The sequence below is a fragment of the Lepus europaeus genome, chromosome 17 (genome assembly GCF_033115175.1).
Source record: "Lepus europaeus isolate LE1 chromosome 17, mLepTim1.pri, whole genome shotgun sequence".
NCBI lineage: Eukaryota > Metazoa > Chordata > Mammalia > Lagomorpha > Leporidae > Lepus > Lepus europaeus.
In genome coordinates, this window is record NC_084843.1 from 79,965,626 (window position 1) to 79,979,587 (window position 13,962).

General features: G+C 41.8%; 1 protein-coding gene across 1 annotated transcript in view; it reads right to left on the reverse strand.

The window, feature by feature from the left end:
- Positions 1–13,962, reverse strand: part of ZFAND4 (zinc finger AN1-type containing 4) — a 70,841-nt gene that overhangs the window by 12,090 nt on the left and 44,789 nt on the right. The window contains exons 5-6 of the mRNA XM_062214325.1: positions 11,070–11,253; positions 3,552–3,699 (exon numbers count right to left, since the gene is read on the reverse strand). Coding sequence (XP_062070309.1) covers positions 3,552–3,699; positions 11,070–11,253 — 332 coding nt within the window. The remainder of the gene's footprint in view (positions 1–3,551; positions 3,700–11,069; positions 11,254–13,962) is intronic.

The window sequence follows — 13,962 nt, forward strand, 5'->3', positions numbered from 1 at the left end:
CTCTCTATCTTTCTCTCTCTCACTGTCTAACTTTGACTGTCAAAAAATAAATAAATAAATAAATAGTGTTAGCCATGAAAGTAAAGTTGATAAGAAGATATAAATAACATTTATTCATCAAAAGAATCAGAAAGTGCAAAAGCAAGAATCAGAGTGCTAGAAATCTCTGTAAATCATATACCTGACAAAGAATTGGTGTCATAGCTTATAAATGGCCTGTAAGTAAACAAGCCAAAGTCAGAGAACCCCATTAAGTCAGCAAAAGACTTAAACAAGTGCTTCACACATGACAATACTTAATGGTCAATCAGTGTAAGAGAAGTACACAATACAGCATCTCAGCACACATATACAATGTGTACTGATCAAACTGGGGCAATCAACAGTTCCCCTTCTTGGACGTCAGTTTATGATCGGAGCTTTGAAGTGCCTTCCTTTAATCTGTTCATAAACTATACGCTAGGTAATTGTGAACTCTCTCTGATTTGGTACTCATTATCCAAACTTCTTCTGTCTTCTACTACCCGCCCTCAGCCACTAGAAATCACCGTTCTGTGTTCAGAAGGAGCCTTAGCTTCCACGTATGAGGAACAGCATGTGGTATTTGTCTGTGTGTCTTGCTCACTTCATTTAACATGCTGACCTCCAATTCCATCCACTTTGCTGCAAAAATTTTCTTTATCCATTCATCTGCTGATGGGTAGCTCAACTGATTCCATATCTTGGCCATGGGGAATAGTATGACATTGTGGCCCCTAAATACATACAACTATTATTAATTTAAAAAATTTTTAAAAAATACCAAATGTGGAGAGGCCTCAGCTGCTTGTAGAGATACATGTACAGGTCTAACCATTGCATCTTTTTATTAAAAAATAAATTTTAAAAATAAATTTACCATAAAAAAGTCAACATTATTCCTTATTAGAGAAATATAAATGAAAACCATGACAAACCCACCGGAATGGTTACAATGAAAATGACTGAAAATATTAAGTGTTGTCAAGGATATGGCACAAACTAAGGATCTCACCTTATTTATGAAAGTGTAAATTGGTTCAAACACTGTGTAAAATTTTTTGGCATAACTACTGAAGTTGAATTTGTATCTTCTCTATGACTCCCTAAGTCCATTGCTAGGTATCTGCCCCAAAGAAAAAGACTACATTTGTTTACTAAAGAGAGAATACTTTGTTTACTAAATAAATTATGTAGGATCTCTGTCTTTAATGTGCTGTACACTCTTATTTAATGCTATAACTAGTACTCCAACAGTATTTTTTTCACTTTGTGTTGCTATATGGGGGCAAACTGTTGAAATCTTTACCTAATTTATACTAAACTGATCTTCTGTATATAAAGAGAATTGAAAATGAATCTTGATGTGATTGGAAGGGGAGAGAGAGCGGGAAAGGGGGGGGTTGCGGGTGGGAGGGAAGTTGTGGGAGGGGGGAAGCCATTGTAACCCATAAGCTGTACTTTGGAAATTTATATTCATTAAATAAAAGTTTAATAAATGAAAAAAAATAAATAAATAAAGAATATTCAAGGCATTTTTATTGATAGGAGCCAAAAGCTGGAGAACCTAAATGTCTATCAAAAGAAGACAGAAGTAAATTGAGGCTAATCCCAGAGTGCAGTGGTATAAGCGACAAAAAGGAATGAATTGACATTGTGAGTTGCATGAATCCATTTTGAAGTTCAAGAACAGGCAAAACTTATTTATATTAATAGCTGTAAGAATAGTTGTCTGTGAGAGTACAAAGGTAGGCACTGACTGGTAAAAATCATGAGGGAAACTTCTAAAGTGAAAGACAGGTCCTATTTTCATTTACATTATGCTTATATGAGTGTACGAGGGCACTTAGAAAAGTCTAAAAAAAGTGATTTTTTTTTTTTTTTGGACAGGCAGAGTGGACAGTGAGAGAGAGACAGAGAGAAAGGTCTTCCTTTTGCCGTTGGTTCACCCTCCAATGGCCGCCGCGGTAGCGCGCTGCGGCCGGCGCACCGCGCTGTTCCGATGGCAGGAGCCAGGTGCTTATCTTGGTCTCCCATGGGGTGCAGAGCCCAAACACTTGGGCCATCCTCCACTGCACTCCCTGGCCACAGCAGAGAGCTGGCCTGGAAGAGGGGCAACCGGGACAGGATCGGTGCCCCGACCGGGACTAGAACCCGGTGTGCCGGCACCGCAAGGCGGAGGATTAGCCTGTTGAGCCACGGCGCCGGCCCTGATAAGTTTATTTTGGTGCAAAAAATTTTGAAACCCATGCACAGTCATTTTTAGAATATGAATTTTTGTGAATTTTTAAACATCCTTTGTAATACAACATGGATTTTCAAAAACAATTTTTGTGCCAAGATAAACTTATATTTAAGTGATTTCTTTTTTTTAAGATTTATTTTATTTATTTGAAAGAGAGTTACAGAGAGAAGTCTTCCATCTGTTGATTCACTCCCCAGACAGTCGCAACAGCCAGAACTAAGCTGATCCGAAGCCAGGAGCCAGGAGCCAGGAACTTCCTCTGGGTCTCCCACATGGGTGCAGGGGCCCAAGGAGTTGGGCCATCCTCTGCTGCTTTCCCAGGAGTATTAGCAAGGAGCTGGATCAGAAGTGGAGCAGCCAGGATTCAAACCAGCACTCATATGGGATGGTGGTGTTGCCGGCTGAGGCTTTAACTCATTATGCCACAGCACCAGCCCCTTGATTTTCATTTCCCACAGACTTTTTGAAGTACCCACCTATATAAATGTAAAAACTGATCAAGGATGTACATTATAAACACTTTTGAATTTTATATGAAAAGTGAAAAGAATGGCAAAGCAATAAATGGTGAATAGAAATATATATTTATAATAATATATATGACAAAAGACATGGTCTAAAATATATAAAGAACCTTAAAATCAATAACAAAGAATATAACCTAATGGAAAAACAGGCAAATGTCTTGATTAGGTATTTTATAAGAGAAGGATACCCAAATGTCCACTAAGCATCTGAAAGGGGCTCAACTTCCCTGATCATCAGAGAAATGCAAATTAAAACCACAATGTGGTATCACTACCAACCAGAGTGGCCAAAGTAAAAAAAGGAGGCCCATGCCAAACACTGGCAAAAATGTGGGGGGAACTGCAAGGGTCACTCACCACACTCACCACAGGAAGAACGTAAACTTGCTCAGTCATCTTGGAACGACTTTGGGAAACTGATAGTATCAGGTGCAGCTGGACACAGTGGATAGTATCCACAGTAAGTCAGTGCCAACATAATCTCTTACAAAAATAACCACAGCAAGATTAAGTCATCTTTCATTATCCTTCTTAGCTCTGGAACCATGAAATTTCAAAAACCATGCATTTTTTAATTTGCAGTACAACACTTACCCATGTGTTGCTGGCATAAAAACGACATGATCACTTTTAATATCTCCATACATAACTGAGGCCAGACCTGACATGAATAATAACTTCGAAGTCCTCCCCAGCCCCCGGCGCCCCGCCCCAATTACCCACAGTGCTCCCTGCTGCGAGCCCGGTGCTGCCAGCTTCACCTTTTTGCTGAGAGTCATGTTCTCCATCTTCGCCTTCAGCAGCTTCATCTTGTTCATGGTTATTGAATTCTCAATGATCTGTTGTCCAGAAGGAGAAGGCTCGGCTTCGTCATCCTCATCTGTATACAAATTATATGCAGAACCACTGCTGAAAAGGAAATGACAACTCCTTGAAATCTGCTGGATACCTGCTCAGCGGCTCACAATACTCTACCCAGCTACAGACGAAGCTAGTGACAAAACACTAGATCCAGGTTTGTCAGCAGTAGTGCAAGGAAAGTTTACTTCAGCAAATGTATCCCTTAGGAGAAAAATTTAATGGGGATAAGTTCTGTATCATGATCCAGCATTACTGAATACAGCTAAACTTCTCTGAATCCAATATATCCTGACTGAAGATCTTCTGGCACGTGGTATACATTCTCAGAGAGGCAACACCCGTTTCCACAAGAAGGTTCTGATTTCATTGTACCAGCTAAGGCTGCTCAGTCTTGCAACCTAGACCTCAGGCAGGTCAGATTGCCATGAACCAGAATGAAAAAGAAACTGGCACATTAGAGAAATACAGATTTTTATTCATCCCGAGGGGATTCTCTCTCTATAAAAAATGGAACTCAAACACAGATATCATCAGAACATTTCTTGTTCATAAAGAATGCAAAGTAAATTAAGGAAAAATGGTAACTTAAAATTTTTTCAAGTGTGTTTGGAAATGTAACCCAATTAGGACAGTATAGATTTTAACATGGCAAAATAAAGATATCTAATCAAGCCATGACACAGATTATTATAGATGCTAAACATTTCAATTATTAATCAGCCACACATCCAACAATGCTGGAGCCCCTGCTCTTTGCTCACAGCGTATTACCACCTATCACGTTACCCTCACAGTCACTCTTACATGACTGTCTCACCTTCGTCCCCCATGGCAAGCAAGGAGGAAGCCAATACTCAGCTTTATTCACCTTCCTAGTCCTTGCAGCGGGCACAGTGCTTGTTACATATCCAATAACTGCTTGATGGACTGAATATCAACATTATTCAAATGTCACTGTCTTTTCACAAATGGGAAAATTAGAATGCTAAGGGTTTGCCAAAAAGAACAAAGAATTATTAAAATGTTAAATAGAGAATAAAAATATGTCATTGTGCATTATTTACTCATACAGATACTGATGTACGTATTGATGCTACAAAAGTATGAGGGTTAGTAACTTTTCTACAGAATTGTAAGAAATGGAAGCAATTTAGGATTGCTTCAAATATCAAGGCAAATCCCACAACACTTCTGAAGCTCACGCGACCATCACACAAGGCCAAAGCAGCATGTGACTATGCCCATTCCAAAGCTTTATATACGCATCAGAAGCAAGAAGGCAGAAAGTGGTCTCCACACCCAACTCAGTGCCCTGGGGCCACCCTGGCTTCCTGCAGTAGATGTCCACTGCAGTGGGGTAAGTGACACCCCTAGTACAGCACCAGGACATTGCCTGCCGCTTACGAACACGTTACAGCCAGGCACTGCCTGCACGTGATTCCTAACCCTCACAGAGCTACCTGAGGCACCTGCTATGTGCCACGTAAAAAAAAGGAGAGGCTCTTGTCCAGGGAAGTGCCATGGCAGGTGCTGCGGAGCTCGTCTGTCCCTCCACCTCCCAACTCACCACTGTTGCCCTCCCAAGAAGCAGGAGGGGAGAAAGCTGGAACACAGCCCGCGGCTGTTACAGACACTGCTGGGAGCGATTCACAGAATCGGAGTCACCCTAACCAGCTGCAACATAAACTCCCTGGAGAAGGTGAGCGTGGGCTTGATCAGAGGTGCAGAGGAAAAGCATCTCACAGTGAAAGGACCAGCTAGGATGCCTATCACTACAACAAAGACCTTGTGGCATGAGATCTAGCCAGATGAGAACCCACAAGCAAGTCAGGGATTTGGCTTGGTGCAGCCCTTCCAAGAACGCACTGGAACTAAGAAGTTGGGGTTGAGGGGCAGGGAGAAGGAGATGGAAGAGGGAAGGAGAGGGAGGGGGAAGAGAGGGAGCAAGGAAGGAGGAAACTTGAGAGAGACTAAGTAACCTGGCTGGAGACAGACGCTGGTACATGGTGGACCTAAGCTGATTCTTTCCACGACTGCCGGTTGCTTTCCCAGGCACCCGATTACAGACCACAGTGCATCATGCTGTGCACCAGAGTGAGTGACAGAACTTAGAGCAGATGATGACTTTTGTCTCAAGGCCAGCTATGCCTGAAAAAGAGGGCTGCGTGAAGATTTCGGTCAGCTCAACTTGTGAAGGGAGATGCAATGACTCAAGTATACTATGTTCTTGGTTAGCTGGTCATATTTTAACTTTGAATACTTCTCTTTGTTCTGTGGCACTTTAACCATACCCTTAGGAATGCTAAAATAAGTCTCTGACTCAATATTTTTGTCATGAAAAGACCTGTTCTCCCATGAAATATACATGCAAATGTAAAGAATAAAGATCATGACAAGTATCTCATTGGATGCATTTTAGAGTATAAACATACTTTTGAATTCACAGAGTTTTTTTTCCAAGGACCACAAGACTATGTTTTCCCTCCAAGTACAAATTCATAAAATCAGAAGCCAATCACAATTTTTTTAGAAAAACTGTAACTAGATTAACAGTAATTTATAAACTTAATCTCAAAATATTTTATTTTTAAATATTACAATATTTCCTTGGATTTCTAAATATCTTATTGCATGCAATATACAAGGAGACTTCAAAAAGCTCATTGAAAATGGAATTAGAAGGTAAGATTGGCCAGCACCGTGGCTCAACAGGCTAATCCTCTGCCTTGCGGCGCCAGCACACCGGGTTCTAGTCCTGGTTGGGGCTCCAGATTCTGTCCTGGTTGCCCCTCTTCCAGGCCAGCTCTCTGCTGTGGCCCGGGAGGGCAGTGGAGGATGGCCCAAGTGCTTGGGCCCTGCACCCCATGGGAGACCAGGAGAAGCACCTGGCTCCTGCCATCGGATCATTGCGGTGTGCCGGCCGCAGCGCGCCGGCCGCGGCGGCCAATGGAGGGTGAACCAATGGCAAAGGAAGACCTTTCTCTCTGTCTCTCTCTCTCACTGTCCACTCTGCCTGTCAAAAAAAAAAAAAAAAGACCAAAAAAAAAAAAAAAGGTAAGATTAGATTATTTTGGTACCAAAACATTTGAAATCTATGCATACAAGGGTTTCCCATATATAATTTTTTTTAAAATGCATTTTATTCATTTGAAAGGCAGAGAGAGTGTGGCTAAGAGACAGAGGCAAACACACACACCAATCTCCCATCTACTGGTTTACTACCCAGATGCCTACAACAGTTTGTGCTAGAGTTCAGGCCAAGGCCAGGGGCCAGGAGCCAGGATTCAAGTCTCCGATGTGGGTGTCAGAAACCCTGTTACTTGAGCTGCCTCCCAGGGTGTACATTAACAGAAAGCTGGAGTCAGGAGTCAGTTCGGTATTACAGCCAGAAACTCTGAGATGGGATGCAGCCGTCTTAAACCACTAGACAAAACACATAAGTTCATTTTGGTTCAGAAACATTTTGACATCCATGCACATGGGGTTCTCAGAAAGGTACAGGAAATGTGTTAATGAAAAAATTATGCATGACAGTCTTCAAAAACAGTTATGGAAAATGTACACTATGGAAGACTACATTACAAGAATGATCATGGAAAATGATTATGAAAGAAACTATGCATATATTTCAAAACTTTTTTGCACCAAAACAAATTTATTCTTTAATCCCATTTATTCCATTTCCACACACTTTTTTTATTACTAGTAAGTAAACAACATGTCAAAAGAATAAAAGTATATTTCAAATGCTGCAATTTTATGGGTCAGTGAAGAGTGGATTGTTATTAATCAGATAGTGAAGTGCTATGTTTATTATGCAGTGACACTGCAGCTATGCTAAAGGAAAACAGCAAATACAGACGTTATCAGGTTAAGCACTCATCACAATATTTCCAGATTGCATGAATAGTCATAAAAATAGGGAATTTACAATAAAATACCTCATCACACTGGAATTTCTTCACTAAAATACAAAATGCAAATGAAGCTCCAACCAAAGAAGTTTCCAAGTGGTTTGTTAGTCAAAGAAAGCTGCTATCAATAGTGAATTAGTTAAACCATGTTTGATAACAGCAGTTGAGGAAACATGAACAGAGGGAATAGTTGTTTAAGACAACTTTTCCAGAAAGAACAATTTCTTAAAGAATTGACAACAGTGGAATATCAATGTCGATTAAAAATAAGAAAAATGACTTTGAGCTGCTTTCTTGGCTTTTTAAAAAAATATTTGGGAGGTAGAGACAAGGAAAGAAAGAATGAGTGCCTATTTACTAGTTTACTCTCAAAAGGTCCACAATAGTTGGGCCTGAGCTGAGCCAATGCCCAGAGTTGGGAACTCAATCCAGGTCTCCACCATGAGAGGCAGGAACCCAATTGAGCCATCACCAACTCCCAGGGTCTGCATTAGCAGGAAGTTGGACTCAGGAGCCAAGGTCAGGTACCAAAAACAGGTGCTCAGACAAGGAACATGGCACCTTAAGCAGCATCATAACAACTAGGCTAAATGCTTGCCCCTTCCTTGGCTTTTGATAAGTTATATTATTCCAACTGTCAATACCAAGTTTGAAGTGACTAAATAGTCTGCATGAAACTACTTCAATTAATATTTTCAGAGCCTACATTGTGGCATAGTGGGTTAAGCTGCTGCCTGCAATGCTGGCATCCCATATAAGTGCTGGTTTGAGTCCTGGCTGCTCCACTTCTGATCCAGCTCCTTGTTAATGTGCCTGGGAAAGCAGCGGAGAATGAATGGGCCAAGTGCGTGGGCCCCTGCACCCACGTGGGAGACCCAGAGGATGCTCCTGGCTCCCCTGGCTCAGCCTTGGCTGTTGCAGCCATTTTGGGGGTGAATCAGCAGATGGATGATCTCTCTCTTTCTCTCTGTAACTCTGATTTCAAACAAACAAACAAATAAATAAATAAATCTTTTCAAAAGAATATTTTCAAAGAAGTTGCTAAAACACTAATTGAGTACAACTTAAAGTAATATCTGCCATAGTCAATGGTATAATAATGTGTGTGGAACAGAAATTAGTTGGACAATTTTAAAAGCTAGTGAACCCTAGGCATTTAGAGCTTATTCATTGTACTCATGTTCTTCATCAGCAGGAAAGGAGAGCCCAAAATGGGTGTACTAAGGATGCGAATGAAAACAAGAGCGCCAGCCTGTGGAGGAGCCAGTATGGTCCAAGGCTGCACCCTCATTGCCACACTTTTCACCCCTATGTTTAAGCCACACTTGTAGTGTTATAGTTCCTGACGTGACGGGGTCAACGGTCAACGCCCATTTGTCACAGTCTGTGCTCTATGGCCACAGCTAAAGGAGTTCAGTATTTCTACCACATAACACTCCATGCTGGGACGCATGCTGAGGGACTCTGTATGACTCCTGACCTCTGGCAATCACACCTTACAGTGTCTACCCCTGAGTATGGGCATAACCTACAGCTTGCTCCTAGCCAACTGAATAGAGCCAAGGGAAAGGGACCTTGTGCATGTAATTTAATCCCCCAATCAGTTCACTTTGAGCGAATCAAAAGGATGCTGAGGGTAGCCTCTAGCCAGAAGCCAGCAAAAAACCAGGGCCTTCAGTAATATAATCCAAAGGAAATGAATTTTCCAACAACAACAAGAATGAGCTTGAAAGTAGATCCACTTTCCCCATTCGCCTCCAGAGAAGAGCACAGCCTGGCTGATACGCTGCCTGCGCTCAGCGGTCCTGTGCCCAGGGCCTGACCCATGGAGACTTCTCCAGACCATACATTGCTTTGAATGGGTTTAGTATTAGCCTTTGTTTTTTGTAGGAATAGCTTAATTATCTGTCATACTCTTCCCCTTTGTCTGCTTGGCAAACTCCCACTCCTGTTTAAAGGTTACTTCTTCTCATAGGGTGTCCTCAGCTTCCCACTTTTCAGGTGAAATGAAGGCCCTCTCTTGTGTTTTGCAGAGACTGTGGTATCTTAGCCTAACAAGAGCCAACAGTGCATCACAGATACTACCTACAATAGATCTCAGGCTCCATGAAGATATGGAGAACCCCCTTTTAACACTAGTGCCTAGCTTGGTGATGGTTATACAAGTTCCATAAATGTTCAATGACTCAGAGTGAAAGGAGATGAAGAATTATACACAGGAACTTACAATTTACCTTGTCCAATTCTCTAATTTTTCTATTGTCTAACTAAATAGCTGCACGGTTTTTCTTTTAGAAATAATTACAAGTTCACTCCCTTTCATAAAGTAGGATAACAAGACTCATGAAAGAAAGAGGTTCATTTGCCTTCAAGCAGTAGAGTGAAATTTTGAAAAAGAAAAAAAAGATATCAACTTTGGGGCCGGCACTGTGGCATAGCGGGTAAAGCTGCCACCTGCAGTGCCAGCATCCCATATGGGCTCTGGTTCAAATCCTGGCTGCTCCACTTCTGATCCAGCTCTCTGCTGTGGCCTGGGAAAGCAGCAGAAGATGCCCCAAGTCCTTGGGGCCATGCACCTGTGTGGAAGACTTGGAAGAAGCTCCTGGCTCCCGGCTTCAGATCAGCACAGCTCCAGCTGTTACAGCCATCTGCGGAGTGTGAACCAGTGGATGGAGATCCTCTCTCTCTCTCTCTCTCTCTCTCTCTCTCTCTCTCTTTTTCTCTTTCTGCCTCTGCCTCTCTGTAACTCTGCCTTTCCAATAAACAAATAAAACTTTTAAAAAAAGATATCAACTTTGGATGGAAGCTCCTCTCCTTTGCTAAGATTGTAATTACAAGGTTGTTGCCATAAGACCTGGTAATCCAGTAGGCACCTTAGAGTTTCATAAAGCAACAGAAACAAATTTTTTTTTTTTATGAAAAATTCACACTCTGCAGAGAAACTTTAGTTTTAGAAATGAACTCTTTCAATATCAATCATGTGAAGGAAAATTTCAGAGCTAAAAGGCAGGGGGCAGCCGGCGCCGTGGCTTAAAGGGGTAATCCTCCGCCTTGCGGCGCTGGCACACCGGGTTCTAGTCCCGGTCGGGGCGCCGGATTCTATCCCGGTTGCCCCTCTTCCAGGCCAGCTCTCTGCTAAGGCCCGGGAAAGCAGTGGAGGATGGCCCAAGTGCTTGGGCCCTGCACCCCATGGGAGACCAGGATAGGCACCTGGCTCCTGCCATCGGAACAGCGCGGTGCGCCGGCCACGGCGCGCCTACCGCGTCGGCCATTGGAGGGTGAACCAACGGCAAAAAGGAAGACCTTTCTCTCTATCTCCCTCTACTGTCCACTCTGCCCGTCCAAAAAAAAAAAAAAAAAAAAAAAAAGGCAGGGGGTATAGAGTGGATTCAAATTTATGTTAATATGCTAAGGTTATTGTGATAATAAAAGTAAACATTTATGGAACACATTAAATGATGTTCTCTTTTTCTAAGTGAGACATGCAAACGAAAGCCTATTTACCTTAAAGATTCAGATAACGGTGTCAAAGTACCATCTCCCCTATCTACTACACGAAAAAAATTTAACTGGTCTCCTTCTTGGTACACCAAAAATGTAACTTGTTTGTTGCAGGTCTTCTCCCAGACCTCATCTCCATTGGAATCCGTGTACGCAGCCCTCTCCCAAAGTGGATCTTCCATAGGAACTAAAAATGGAAAAATTAATAAACAAGATTTTATGGTACATTAAGTTTATGCATTTTGACACAGTAACAGAATATGATGTGAATCTGAACAATCACCTTATACATAGAATATACACTTAATATTCTTCAAACAAGCTTCCGATCTTTTTATAGTTAGTTAATATGGCATTCCCATGTAGTATTAGTATGAAAGAAACAAAATGCATTGCTATGTTGCTATGTCCAAAGACAATGCTTAACCAAAACACGAGTTTTTTTTTTTTGATGTGCCATTATATATGACGGATCTTTAAAAAGTTCACAGAAAATATGTATTATGGAAAAAACTATGAATGGATTTCAAATTTTTTCACACCAAAATAAACTTCTTTTAATTCTGTTTTTCATGAACTTTGTTAAGTAACCTTGTATTTGCTAATTCTATGACATTATTATCTATGATTCTTTTCACTGTACACCTTCTGTCTCCTCTATCATAAAATATTTGTTCTAACAATCAATAATTAAAAAGTAACATAAATCCTACTTCCTTTAGATTACCAAAAAAATACATACACACAACTGGGAGACATATGAGACATTAGAAGCAAGTGAAGCTTTCTGGATGTCTACAAAGGCTGATCCTTACAACTGTTTCTTAATGTGAAGTTAGGTAACTGAAAGTACAGAAGAAGCTCTGTGTCCTAAAACTGCAGTGCGGGAAAGTCAGAACACTGTTTCTTGAGCACAGTTGTCCTGGTACCTCTCCATGTTGTCTGTCTAGTCAGAGCATAAGGGCACATGGGCTGACTGCAGTCACTCTGAAGCCTCCCCCATTGGAAGGTTCTAGAGACTTGCAGTTGTCTTTAGGTTTCAGTGATCCTGCAGCCATCATTACAAACTGCTCTCATTCACACTGGCCATAGATTTTGCCCCTATGATGGGAATGGACCTCAAGAGATCACTGGCTCATAGGACGAATGTTCCAGAAGCCCCTGAACCCTAGACTTGGGAGTCTGAGTAACGGCTCCCAAGGACATTCACATATCATGCTGCACAAACAGTGTTCTTTCCTGAAAGAGGCAACAGTGTCTGAAGCTTCATAACTCATTTATTTATTAACAGAACCATGGTACTGCATTAATTTTTTTTTTTGACAGGCAGAGTGGACAGTGAGAGAGAGAGAGAGAGACAGAGAGAAAGGTCTTCCTTTGCCATTGGTTCATCCTCCAATGGCCGCCACGGCCGGCGTGTTGCGGCCAGCGCACCGTGCTGATCCAAAGGCAGGAGCCAGGTGCTTCTCCTGGTCTCCCATGGGGTGCAGGGTCCAAGCACTTGGGCCATCCTCCACTGCACTCCCAGGCCACAGCAGAGAGCTGGTCTGGAAGAGGGGCAACCGGAACAGAATACGGCGCCCCGACCGGGACTAGAACCCGGTGTGCTGGCGCCGCTAGGTGGAGGATTAGCCTGTTGAGCCACGGCGCCGGCCCCGCATTAATTTTTAAGAAGTTGCAGCAATAGGAAAATATTAAGTTCTGAAAGTAATAAGGTAAAAATATCAAAGATGTTCTCAGACCCTAAATTCAATACTATTACTACTAAAACATAAAAACCTAAGAAATGTGATTTAGCTTATTTGATGAAAATAATCATTTGGATGCTTCCATTGACTCTTTTTTAAAAATATGTATTTATTTATTTGAAATAGTTACAGAGGGAGAGACAGAGAGAGAGAGAGAGAGAGAGATATCTCTTCCATTTGCTGGTTCACTCCCCAAGTGGCCAAAATGGCCAGGGCTGGGCCAGGCTGAAACCAGGAGCCTCATTTGGGTCTCCCATGTGAATTCAGGGGTCCAAGGACTTGTCCGTCTTCCACTACTTTCGCAGGCACACTAGCAGGGAGCTGGATTGGAAGTGGAGCAGCTGGAATTCAAATCAGTGCCAATATGGGATGCTGGCATCCCAGGCAGCAGCTTAACCTGCTACACCACAACAGTGGCCTCTTGCTGACTTTTTTGTAAGCAGAAAATGTGTCAGTAGTGAAAGATATTTTTCAAGCAAGTTCTTGTCCTTTTTAATACTCCCCTCTCCACATTACCTTTTAATAATGAATAGAATAGAAATTATGACCCTGAGTTTTTAGGTGCTACTGCCATAACTGTAGACACATGAAAGGCCATTTCTAAACCAGCATAGGGTGTCTTACGCAGGGAGGTGCTGAGTTGCCTGTGCATGCCCGTGTGTGTGCCAGTGTCTTCTCATGAGAGTCAGATCACTTAGACCTTATCAGCTGTAACATGATGCATTTAGGGCTCAGCACTCAATTTAGTCTAAGGAAGTAGTTTTTTCCTATGCGGTTTTAGTATTGGTTCTTTCAAATACAATTGCAAAAGCTCAATATTTTACAGGAATTCATATGATAAAGGTACTTCCTAGACTATAATTTTGAAACAATAAGACTAGCTAAAAGACATGGCTTCTCAAACATAATATGGAGAAATTCTAGGTCCAGGTAGTTTTTCTCAAGTTTTCAGTGACATGAGGAGGACAAAAGCAACTTCTTGAATTTAAAAAAAAAAAGTTGACTCAAAAAAGGGCAAAATTATTAAAAACTTAATTTAAGGGGTGAGCATTTGGTTAAGTAGGTTAAGATGCTGCTTAGGATGCCCACATATCATATCAGAGTGCCTGAGAATTGAGTCCCAACTCCACTTCTGACCTGGCTTCCAC